This window comes from Pteropus medius, unplaced genomic scaffold (genome assembly GCF_902729225.1).
Source record: "Pteropus medius unplaced genomic scaffold, Ma_sr-lr_union100, whole genome shotgun sequence".
In the NCBI taxonomy this organism is placed as follows: Eukaryota; Metazoa; Chordata; class Mammalia; order Chiroptera; family Pteropodidae; genus Pteropus; species Pteropus medius.
Genome location: NW_024345481.1, coordinates 3,032,869 through 3,046,289, shown reverse-complemented (window position 1 = coordinate 3,046,289; position 13,421 = coordinate 3,032,869). Strand labels below are relative to the sequence as shown.

Genomic DNA, 13,421 nt, shown 5'->3' with positions numbered 1-13,421 from the left:
AGCAACAGGGAGTCCGAGCTGGCCGCTTCCTGCCCCTTCCCTCCGCGTCTGTCTTCAGGAGCAGGAATCCCAAAGCCGGTCCTCAGATCGTGCTGGCCTTCTTCACCAGGCAGCCCGGGGACTCATAAAAAATACACGCTCTCTTATAACTTTGCTTTTCTCTCTCAACAGCACGTTCGTTCCTTTAAACTACTGTGCAATATACCATTGTGCGAATAAACCACAATTTACACACAAGAAAAAAAAATACATGCTCATGAGCCTCGCCCCTCCCATGGTGGGGGTGGGGCTGTGTACGTGTTTACCAGGCTAAGTAAACACCACCACTCGGAGCTTCGCTCCAGTCCATTAAACGTTTGCTGTACATCTCCTACTTTGATCAGTGTTTTAGTACTTTTTGAAGACTAATAATGTACTTTACGGCTGCCATAATAGTTCTGTAACTGAAAGATTCGATCAAAAGCATAATCTTAAAATACCAACATAACATTCAAATTTTAAATTTTGAAGGCGAAAAAAGAGGCTAAAAATTAAAGCACGGTATTTAGATGACAATGCAAAGACTTACATTTAGTTGCAGAAATAAAAATACTATTTAAGCCTTCGGAATCTTTGTCTTTCACTAACATGACTTTTCAAATCACAGCTATTATTTTAAAACCTAACTGTCCCAAATCCAAAGGGCCAGAATCTTTCTTACTACAAAGTACTCGCAGCCCTTCAGTACCATGGACCCCCACTACAACTCGACACTGAAGTTTTTCGCCCCTTCTCTCTGACACGCGAATGCACGACGGCCATTAGTGTATTTCCACACCAGGGGCTCCCGGCCCGTCAGCAGAACTGCGTCATGCTGGCTTCAGAGGAAAATAATAGAGAAAAAGTGCTTTGTTGGCAAATTGCAACAGGGGAAATGAATTATAAATATGCTTCACGAAAGAACAGTTGCCGGAAGCTGTGTGTGGGTGTGGGGCGCACATGAGACACAGGGAGAAACGGCGATGCACCCAAAGGACGCCGGTCCGCCCGCGTCTGCGAGTGCAGCGGCTGCTCCCAGCAGAGGAAGGCGGAGGCTCAAACTCCCCCAGGCCGGGCTGGGCTGCTACCGATCAAGCTACCTAATGGCTAAAACGCCACAGGATTTATCTGCTCTGTTAAAGAGTGGCTAAGATTAAAGAATAACATTAATTAAAACCTCCAATCTCCTATTTTACTAAAACCAAAAATATTTAAAAATTTCAGTTATCCTCGTTTTTTGGTATGACGGATAGTACTAAAATGTAAGTCTCCAGACTTGTGGTTACGATATTCAGCATAAAATTCCCTTCAGGCAAGAGTAAGAACACTCTTCAGATTGACTCATTTTTTTCCAAAATTAAGAAGTCTACAAGTCTCTCTCCGTGTGGTGTCCGGTCAGTCCACTGGGGAGTACTCTGGGGACGGCAGGCCCCCTTGTGTCAGCCTTGGACAGGTGTCCGCATTTCTCCAGGTAAAAATGCCGACTTCTGATTCTATGCCGCACAGCTCCGAATCCTTACTGTACCAGCTACACGCCAATCACAAGAACAAATGTCATTGGCAGGCAATCAAAGGATGCCAAGGACAGATATTCAAACTCATCTGTGTGGCATCAAGTAAACCATTGCTTCATCTCACAAGGTCAGATGTGGTTCCAGAAACAAACCAGCCCTGCTGCACACCGAGTCTAAGTGCGAATGTGCAAAATTTCCACTCCGGTGAAACAAAGGCTGAGCTAATGAAAAAAAATCCAGACCCGCACGTAAGAAGCAGCATCTCCACTGAGACACTGGTTAATATTTGGTTCTAACAGTTAGCACCGCCTTTAGACACGAGGGAGAACTAAAATTAAGAGTATTTTAAAAAAGGCAACATCTATACTGAGAGCACTAAGTAGAAGAAAGAGCAATAGGACCGGGAGAGAGGCCCCGGGGTCCGCTTTGCCTTGCCCGTAACTAACTAAATGATCCTGAACAGATAATGTCATCGTAGGTCTTGGTTTCCTCCACCATAAAATCAAGGAGTAGAGACTGGATGACACCTAAAATCCTTCCAGCTTTACAATTCTATTACTCTATAACTGAAACTCTACATCCTCATGGAACCTTTTCTTATGAAAATATTATCTTAAAGATCTGTGTCAGAACATTGACATAAACCACCGCAAGTCACTGAAGACTCGACTAAAGCTGATCTATGCCGCTGGGGGTGGCAGACTCAGACTTCCAGGTGTCACCTGAAGCTCTAGCTAGGGCTTGCCAAGCCTTCTGTAAATTCACTAAAGTCGTGCATTGTATTGGAGCTCACTTCCAGGAAAAACCCCCCTGGATAACTGAAATATCTAAATCCACAAATCATGTATATGTGGCAGGTATGTCAACTATTGGACAGTACCAGGTGCCACCTTGAATAAGTGGATGCGAAGCACACTAAATGACTGAGGGAAATCCATGTTACATGTGCATGTACACGTGTGTGTGTTTTAAGCATAAAGGTCACTGATAATGGTTTGTCATTCAAAAAATACTAGACTGTGTTGTAGCCTGGGATTCGTGGCGACGCTTTAGGAAGTGGCAGGCTGACGTCTTCCCTGAGCTGCTCGCTGACTTTGGATCTCCTACGTTCAGATGATATCTCAGAAACCTTCCGACACAATGCTATATAAATACGGCCATCAGAAGTGGACTGAAGATGAAAGTCATTTGCCATCCCTGAACCAAGCTTTTAGTAAGATCGACTAATATTTCTAATGCTGTTTCTCATTAATTCAAAAAAGTATTACATTAACTAGAAATGCTATAAAACTGCACACAGCAATGCGTTTTCTGAGTAAAAAGTCTCAGTGTGTATGGGGGGCGAGGGGTCCTAGACAGATATCAAATAACTGGATGTTATTACTCAGCCAGTCTAGTACCTGAACAATAAGATTCACCACATTTTATTATAAATACTCTTATAATCAAAATAAAGAATTCCTTTACTCAAAAGGTGAAAAAGAAAAAACAATTCATCTATATATCCTTTACGTACTCAATGCAGCAGGTGGGTTTTACTCTTGTAGTGTCACACTTTAAAAAAGGAATTAGTAAACGGCTTCCACCCAGTTACACCTGTGTTTGTTCTCTGTGCGATCTTACACTTACCCAGCTGAGAAAGCCTGAAGCATAACTGCCACAGTCTCTCATTTTTACAGTGAGCGTTCTGTTTCTAATCACACACACACATTCTCTCACTCTCTCCCTTGGTCATTAATTTGTCTTTTTCAGGTTCTTTCATAGGCTCTAGCCCCTCTGGGATTCTTACTTGAGAAATAAGTCATTATAACAAACCGTGAACACTGTTTCTGAAAGCGTGAGCCACTTCCTCCTCTCCAAAAAGAAACTGAAACTTAGCGAACTGGCTTTTCATACTGCCAGCCTAACTGTAACCTGACAGAGCTACCAGTGGGAAAGGAAACATAACAAAAGCAAAAACATGCGTTTGCTGCAATGGGCTGTTAGGTGAAGCAAAAGCATGTTGAAAACCAAATTTCTTAGCTTGTAGCATTTGAACATGTACTACACGTTTTCCCACATTCAAGCTTCTGCTTAAAGAAAAGGCATGACGGATTACGTGTACTGAAAAGTGGGAAGGAAGGAAGATTTCAAATAGAAATAAAACTTTATTTTCTTTCTTTTATAGAAAGGCTGCTGTAGACATGAAAGACAAAATTCAGGGCTAATGGGGTGGGCCTGCAAAGATGAACCTCTGCCAAGTGCACTTTTAAAGATTTACATAGAAACTCCAACATCTTTCTTTTTCTTATTTTTAATTAAAGAGGAGGTGTTGTCTAAGGAAGCTGTCTGGATGTGGCTGGCGGAAACGCAGATTTGATCTTCCTGTGCTGGTTAGCTAACATTGATTTTCTGCCCCAGTGGAAGAGATTTCACTCTGATGCATGCCATTTAAATTCATTTTACACAGCTGCTTAATGTGGCTTGGCAAGGCACAGCCAAACTAGCTTTGCGGGTTTCAATAGGACTCCTGAGTTGGTAAAGGACAGATCCTATGGCTTAGCAGCTGATGAGAAATGCTCTTCTCCCCACACTGCTATCTTCCCACTGATTCATGACGTGACCTTGAAGGTACAACACGAAAGGAAAAGAGAGGAAAAGACAATTTCCCCCAAATAAGTATGTTCACTTAATTCTCTATTTGTTATTTCTCTTTCAGAGTTATGTTTATAGTTTATAGTTTAGGATTACGTTTATAGAAATCTCTACTTGTTGGTCGACATTTAGAACCATGTTTACAGGATTCAGAACTCTCAATTGCAAAATCATCACTTGCTCTTGCTGTCTAAATAAATGTATACTGAATACAAAACTATTAAAGCGCTTTCTGTGCCATGCATTCGTAACAAGTAGTGAAAGCATAGTTCAATACGGTTAGTCTTTAAATAAAGATAGTTGACTGTTCCCTGTTTTATTTTAACCAAAAATGTGGTGATTTCTACTGAAAGTAACTACTAAATGTGATTCAATCTATGTAGGAAAATCTAATCATTGTTACTGTGTGCAAAATGATATCAATCATAATATTTTTGCTTACTAAGTCATTCAATAATAACATACTTTAAGAGCTTTCACTAATCTAAAATGGTGACAGCCTGATATTATATAGTTTTGTAGTAGGAAGAGAGACACTTTTTGTTGCTGTATGTAATTCCTGTGTTGTAATTGATAATAATATGGCAACACTGTGTTTAGAAAGAAAATTCTGTGTTGGATTATCTGGTTGTATTTTCTTGGTGACTTCAATATTCTAAACCTCCTTGGGAGAAAGAAATAATAGAAACCCTTGGCACAGATGTTTGCTCAGCGATGACATAATGAAACCCCTCACGGGTCCTATTAATAACCTAAGTCGTGTCTCCTGCTGTGCATCTCTGGGCAAATGAGGTCTCGGCACTCTGAGTGCAGGGGTGTGTGCAGGAGCAGGTCACTGCGGTGGCAGGAGTGACAGTAACAGTCAAAACGGTGCTCCACGATACAAGTTCCTAGACGACACGACGACAACATGGGCAAAGCGACACCACGGGAGGTGATTTCACTATGTCACGGAGGTGGCAGTTTCTATTCCCTCTCAGGCACGAAGGGAAGGGGCCATGCCGGAAGCCATGCAAAGCCAGGGTCTGGGGACAGCATGCAGGCTGCTACCCGACCACCGCAGTGCTGTTCATAAGAATGAGGAACAAAACGGGACGACGAAACAAACAAAAAACCCGAAACGAACAAAAATAAACGAGAGACAAGCCCCCCAGGGACGCATTTCCTTTTGGGCCTTTCACTGTCTCGTTTGGGGCGTTACTTTTGCAGCCAGATGGCACGTTCATTGACAGTTCAAAAAAAATGCCAGGTCCCGCAGCGCGTCGGGGCATGTGGCTACCTACCCGTACTGGTCAGGCTGGTGCATCATGGGAGCCTGAGAGGTGCCATAGTTGGGGTGCTGGGAAGAAAACATGGGGCGTCCGCCAGCCCCAGACTGGCTGGGATAAGCAGGCGACCTAATGTATGGTGGCCTAAAGTAGAACAGAAGAACAACTTCTTTGGATTTGTTCTGCAGACAAGTATGAATCCCCCTGTCCATTCTGTCATTCCACACATAGGTGCGGAGGGTTACGGGGTGTGGCATGACACTCTGTGCCATGCAGCTGCCTGGGAGTGGAACTGGGGACATTCCTTAAAAAAAAAGAAACGACGACAAAAAAAACCAAAACAGGCCATGGGACAGGGCAAAGGTGAGGGCAGAGTAGGATTCTCAGTTCACAGTGCTTAAGTACAGCTTTGACTGTGGTAAAAGCCAAGAAATACACAGTCCCCATTTGAACTACTGGAGAGCTCAAATGGGCAGCATGTGAAGGACAAGGATCTGGAACGGTCTCCTGACCACAAAGAGAAAATGAAAATGCATGTATATGTGTATTTATATATTAACTTACAGAAAATGATATAGAAAGTAATTCAGAAAGGGAGCATATCATGACTTTTTAATCAAAATCTCTATGGTTATCTTTTTCCCAGATCACTATCCAAGGCTTCATGTCAAATTCAATTAAGTACTTTCTACTTAAAAAGAAAAAAAATTGTGCTTTATGAGTTGCAACAATAGACAATTCATGTAAACCTAAATTAGAACTTCAATTGGACCAGCCAAACCAGTCCTCACAGACAGGTTTACTGAAACATTTCCTAAAGTCTGCATAGGTTTGGCTTCACGGTATAAAGAAGATTCTAAATAATTATTATGTGGGGGAGAGAGAGGGAGAGGGAGAGAGAGACAGAGAGAGGGAGAGAGAGACAGAGAGAGGGAGAGACAGAGAGAGAGAGAGACAGAGAGAGAGGAGACAGAGAGAGAGACAGAGAGAGAGAGAGAGACAGAGACAGAGAGAGAGAGAGAGAGAATATAACAAATTTTCATTCTGAGTCCTCGATTTTTTATTTGGAGCAAACAGACTGGAGGGGTCCCTAACATTCCCAAAATAGCAGCTTCAGAGGAAAAGTAACAAAGGGACACATTTAAATACACACACACACACAAACACACACCTAGCTTTATTTCCCTTTGAAAAAATCCGAATATTTTATCTTTTCTTCAAGATACCATATCTTCATATGTATCTTTAAATGTGCTTTGTTTTAAAATGTATTTTAACATGTTAAACATAAAACATATTTACATGTGCTTCTTTGAAAACATATTCACTTTGGCCTCATAAATTTTTAAGTCAGAATGTTATTTTTATGCAGGTCAAGTATTTAAAGAAATAATTTTAAAAAGCATGATTAAAAACGAATAATTGAGTATAAAACCTTCCTCTATCAATTTACTCTCTGAAATATCATCATCATAATACAAAATATACAAACCGCACACATATACATTTAGACAAACATACACAATACACGTATGTGCATATACAAAGTTCTTATTTTAGAAAGATTTTTATAGTGGGGGTAATAAAAGGGATAGGTTATTTTTCAATGTTTTAGATTTTTAAATGGTTTTTAGGCTTTAGAATTTCCTGCCCAAACCTTGCTGTTTAAATGGAACCACACAGACACTCCCTATGGTTGCTGGTTATAATAACTATTCATAGCCATTTCAAATAACGTCCCACGACTGACTTGCCCACTACCCGGATTCCTTCCTTGATGACTCAGAGAACATGTGATTTACTTTTCTGAGCTCTATGGCCAAGCAAAACAACACTCCACTGCTCCCCACTCTGTGTGACCCAGGGGACGAAGCAGCTCCGTGCTCAGCATGTGCTCACATGTCCACACACAGACTGCCCGCCCCGACGGCATACCTGCTTTGTGCTGAGTTTGCAGCGGCCTGCATCACTGCGGCAGCTGCCTCCTGTGCCTTACGGTTCACGGTTGGCATTGGTGGCCCCATTCCTGGCCCCCCCTGCTGAGACATGCCGGGAGAACTGGGGGTCATGCTGCTCATGTTTCCAGGAAATGGTCTGCTCTGCATCCCAGCTGATGGCAATCGTCCCAGGGGCATAGCACCACACGGCTGGCTTGGCCCTTGTCCATGCATCTGGTTGTTGGCATTGATGCCCATGCCAGGCCCTGGGCCGCTGTAGCTTGCACTGGGCACCCCGCTATACGTTGGGGGTCTGGAGTAGTTACCTAAACAAAAAGCAAACACAAATTAAAGCCTTTTACTTAATATCTGGACTTGTAAAAACATCCACTGGAGATACTTTTGGTCCAACAATGTAGCTGACAGTCGTTAGTCGTTACCCTTACTAATCCGCTCGTCGGCGCTGGTGAGGCTGGCAGTCCCAGACACGCTCCCTCTGCACATTCCAAAGGCAAAGGCCCACACGACACCACGGCTTGGAGGGGAAATCCAGGCTAGTCATTAACGCAACCTACGAACAGGCATGGATGCTGGCCCCGGGTGTTGCTCCAACACGCCTTGTTCTTACATTCTAAACAAAATGATGATTTAATCCCTAGTCCTTAGGTGAGCGCCACTCTGAGATTACACTACGACTTCGCCACCACGCTGGGCTGTGACGACAACAGGTTCAGAATGATGACAAGTAGGACCACATCCCGTATGGTCAAAGCTGCCCTGCCAGCCCCACAGGCGGCGGCGTGGGGAAGCATCAGATCGTCGTGGGTGTTTTCCGCTGGCGCTGGGACACATTTTATTTTTTGGCTTGAGCACCAGATAAAGGGGCTGCTTTGTGCTGCGTGAGGCCATGTCTTATGAAATACAGTTTCAAGCATTAGCATGACATTCAACACAGCAAGACGGCGGCACTTGAGAAGCGGGCAGGCCCCGAGGCTGAGACGAGGAAGCACACTCATGCCGCCTACCCTGCTCACACCGGGCACACGCCCACGGAGCAGGACGGCGGCCACGGGGCCGGGACGACGGCGACAGTGTCCTCTCTCTCCTTCTGTATCTTTCATGTTGATGGAGTGTGTACATAAATGAAATTCAAGTAAATTAAAGGCACACATAATGCCACTCCAACGATAATAACTGCTCTATCATTGTGAACGAGACACTGGGTTAAGTGCTTTGCATCAACGATTTCTTTCATTCCTCCAATAACAATATGAAACACAGATGCAACCATGATTCCATTTACAAATGAAGAAAATCAACAGCCACTAGGTTAAGATTCAAGCTCAAGCAACCTGACTCTGGAACTTGTGTAACTAACCAATAAAATGTGCTGCCTTCTAATGAATGACTGTTGAAATAAATGTAGAAAGACAAGTGTTTATAGAATATGGAGTAGTGTATCTCAAGTAGTCCTTACTACTTTCTAGAAGAATCTCTTCATCCATAACTGGACACAGGGGACATAGAGTTAAATGCAATCCAATTCCTGCAGCTACGAAGCTCACAGTCTAGGTAGTTGTGTGTGTGTGTGCGCGCGTGTGTGCGTGTGCGCGTGTGCGATGTGTATACGAGGTGGAGTAGCAGGGCCAGGAAAGAAAAAATACAAAAGCAAAATGAGAAGATAATGCACTGTGCAAAGCAGGAGAACTGAGAGCGAGGCTGCCAGGCGGGGGTGCAGCGTCGGCCCCGGAAGGGGAGGCGGCGAAGTGTCCTTGAATGAAGCCCCCTCTGCGCTGTGACCTCAGGAGTCCGAGTGGCCGGCGCTGGGATCTGGAGCACAGTGAGGGCTCCACACCGACTGACTCTATGATGCCAGGTAGGTTGTTTAAACCTGTTTCATTCTCTTCTCTTTGAAACAAAGACGATCCCCTCTAACACTGTCTCCTTGAAGAGTTGTTGGGGTTAAATACTATAACGCATGTAAAGTGTCTTAAACATGGACATAAAGATGGTAGGAGTGTTACTAACGAATGGTGAATAAGGCAGAGGAGCAGTGAGAGCAGACGCACTCAAGATCTCAAGATGAAGTTACCGATGCGCTCCACGTGCCTGGGAGGTGGGCACGGGGCGGTGGCCCGCCTCAGCAGGGCCCTGTGCCCCAGGCCTCCGGGGTCTTGGGGTTCAGGCTGGGCGTGAGCTTCTCCAGGTTTCCAGCAGAAACTAGATTTGATTAGTAACAACAATAAAAGCAGATACTTGATATTTGCTGTGCGCTGAGCTTAGTTCTAAGTCCTTTGTATCGATTTATTTAATCCTCACATCAAGCCCAAGAGGTCCCTGTTATTGCAGGCTTCATTTTAGGGATGAGGACCTGAGGTACGCGATGTTGAACAGCTTGTCCCAAGGTCATGTGGCTAAAAGTGGAGGAGCCACAGTCCGCACCCAGGCGGTCTGCGCACAGTTCAGAGTCCAAGCAACTACCGTGCGGCCCTCTCGAATGCTTACAGAAAAACCACATTTACTTAGTATCATAATCATAAAATCAGGTTTTCTTCGGTCCACACATATGAAGCTCTATCCGCCGCAAATGTAAGAAATCCACACTTTTCAGCACTGACTGCATCTAACGCTTGTCAGATGCATCACCTGCACTTTCTTACTTGGTTGTCCGTGAGTATATTATTCATTGCACACTTTCTGCAAACGGCTGGAGAGGCTTTGTGGGCCAGGCGGGCTGTTACAAATAAATGGCCGCCAACGCTGCCAGAGGCGATACATACACAAATGGTTCCCATAACTTTATTTACAACCACAAGTGGTGGGCCAATGTGGCCATAATCTGCTGACCCCAGCGACAGACCCATCTTGGGACAAGCTAATAAAGTGCTGCAGCAGGACAGAAAGGCACCCGTTAAAGCCAGCAGCGGCATCACAGAGCGGGGCGCGGGCAGTGCGGGAACTGGAGAATGGGGGACGCCAAAGGGAACAACGGGGGGCGGGGACAGGAGCACTTCCACACGAACGGTCTCAGGAGCTGCCGAGTCGCGCGTGAGCGGGCCTTCTATGGCCAGCTCCTCGAATTCAAACTGCTTTTTTAAAAATCAAACTGATACTGTTTCACAATTAAAAGGTAAAAGGCATTCACTGTTTATCAATTTCGACATTATTTATAAAAAGTTACTGAGCTGCTTCTGAATCTCTGTCCCACGAGACCACACATAAGGTCCCTGTCTGTCTTCCTGTCCCACCATCGCGGCGGAAAGGGCGCCTTATGCTCGCCCCTGCTGGGAGGGACACTGTGTCCTGCCTCTCCCCCGCACTCTCGGCGCTCCAGCCGGCAGAATCCTTCTCTGTGGGAAGCATGAAGACCCTTCCCTCGCCCGCCTGACCTCACAAGCTCTCACGTCCAGACTACCCGATGACAGCGGAGAAATCTACTGCTCCTTGCTGGCTCTCGCTTTTACTAAAAAATAAACTCATTCGCAGTTTGAATGTAAATGAAATTAATTCACATATTCATGCCATTCTCTGCAGCTAGTTTCCACCCTCCCCCAATACTCAATTGGTGACTCATTTGGTTAAGAAACTTTATGCAGTGAAAACATATGCACTCTTTGCTTTCGAAGGAAATGAAATGACACTTTAATCTTGTTTTAGAAAACAAGCATTTGGACATAGTTATTGCAGTACTCACAATGCAGTTTCATTAGAGAAGGTTCCTAATTTTGTTGAACTCTGTTCAGGTACTTTTCATACTACATACCAAAGAGAGAAGGGCTGCGTATCAACAGCTTTGCTCTATTTGGCAGCTGGCCTTCGTCCTATAGCAGGAAGCAGTTACTGTGATAGGGCGGAGTATGAACCAGGGCACAAACATCATGCACACCAATGTACACACACACACACACACACACACACACACACGCACACACACACGCTGAGAACATCCCATTGAGTGTGGGGCCCCCAATCTACTTTTCCTCAGTCAGTTGGGTTGATCCACGAATTGGCACTCAAAAGCACATGCCAAGAGAATATGTCTTAATCACAGAGGCCTCTATTTGGTAAAAGAAATACGAAGTCCCCTTTCTTCTCCTTGAAACTAAATCTAAAGGCTTTCCTCATTAAACTCACATGCCCAGATAAAAATGGTCCTAAAGGCTTTTAATGGCTTAAGAGGCAGCAATGAATAAAGCACAGGCTCTAGAATCTGGGTTTGAATATTGGTTCTGACACTTCCTAGCGGCATGACCTTGGACAAGTTCTTTAACCTCTCTGAACATTAGTTTTGCTGTCTGTAAAGTAATGATAATTATGGAGAATAGATAGAAAGGGACTAATACAGTGCCAAACATATTACCTGATAAATGACAGCTACTATCCTCACCATCATCAACAATCATATTATCAATAATCATTAATATGATCTTTTCTCCATAATCTTTTAAAAGTGTGTACGAGTGAAAAATGATACATGCTCCTCCTCTTTGTCTACTTGATAACGTATCTTTCTCCCCCAAATAAACAAAAACCAAATACGTAAGCCAAGCAAAACATGAGAGGAAAAGCTAGGAATGAGAAGTGCAATCTTATTTCCATGTTTCTCTAATAGATTAGTAATTTGTTGGCACTAGCTTTGACAGAAAACAGATGGATCCAGCATCAAGCACAATGAAGGCAGCAGATGCTGGGCCAGCCCACCTCAGCTGGACGGGTCTTGCAGCCAAGTCCAAGAGCCCACAGTTTTCAAGTGGGTTCATCTTGGCACACCAGCTTTGGAAAATTGGTCACCAAATGAATTCAGATTTCAACCCACCAGGAGTTAGATTCAAGCACCAGATAGAGGAAGCAGGAGCTAGACTCTATTCAAGTCACCATCACTATAATAAGAAGGATCGCAAATAATTCTATATCTGAATCTAGAATATTTAAATTTGCTAGGTTACAATAAATATTCCAAGATTACTGCCTTTATTGAAGTATTAAACATTTCTACTCACAGAGGAAATTTTGCTTCTCAGTTTCAATCATTCAACAATTACTTATAAACATGAAAGATTCTGTATTATTCCCTTATGCTGTGGAAGGTAAAAATGGTATACAAATCATAGAGTAGACACTTTAATCTGGGTGGGAAAAAATAAATGGATAATTAGCTACATACCACGATAAATATATTTGTGAATTTGAGCTAAATATGCATTTATCTTGCTTAGCCAAAGATGTTCACTACTTTTTATAGCTATCTACTACATAACATTAAGTCAGGTTTATTGAGGTTGGATTACATACGGTAACAACCGTATACAGTCCTATAACCACCAGCACAGTCAAGACATGGGATGTTGCTATCGTGACAAGAAGTTGCCACTTTGTGGTCAATCTCATTCTCACCCGGCAACTGAGATCTGATTTCCCTTCCTACAGTCCCGCCTTCTCTACACTGCCATAGAAACACAGTGGCACATTTGTAGCCTTCTGTGTCTGGCCCTGTTCACTTAGCATCATGCTTTTGAAATGTGTCCATATTGTTGCACATCAGTAGTTTGTTCCCTTTTGTTGCTGACTAATATCCCCGCTCTGTAGACACTTGGGTTGTTTCCAGTTTGAGGCCATTATGAATGAAGCTGCTAACATTTGTACACAGGTCTTTGTGTGGACCTGTTTCATTTCTCTTGAAACAAAAATCAAAACAAAAAAAAAACCAAGAATGAGAGTGCTGGGTTGTACGGTAAGTACATGTTTCAGTTTATAAAAAACCACCAAAAAATGTATGAGACTTCTAATTGTTCTACAAACCTGATATTGCCAATTAAAAACAAATACAAGCCATTCCAGTAGGGGTGCAGTGGCTATTGTTGTGGTTTTAATTTTCATTTTCCTAATGACAAATGGTTTTGAACATTTCTCACATGCTTATTTGCAGGCTACCATATTTAAGTAAGATCCTTTCTGTATGAAAACAGAAATTATATTTCAAAACCTTCTTTCAACTCCACTTTTCTATCCAGGCTTATCACACACTGTTGCTCCTTTAGGCACCGTTTTTG

The 13,421-nt window shown here is 43.4% G+C and overlaps 1 protein-coding gene across 1 annotated transcript in view; it reads right to left on the bottom strand.

The window, feature by feature from the left end:
• The window catches only part of ARID1B (AT-rich interaction domain 1B), a 380,804-nt gene that overhangs the window by 48,869 nt on the left and 318,514 nt on the right, over window positions 1-13,421 (bottom strand). Inside the window, 1 exon segment of the mRNA XM_039873871.1 lies at window positions 7,370-7,697. Coding sequence (XP_039729805.1) covers window positions 7,370-7,697 — 328 coding nt within the window.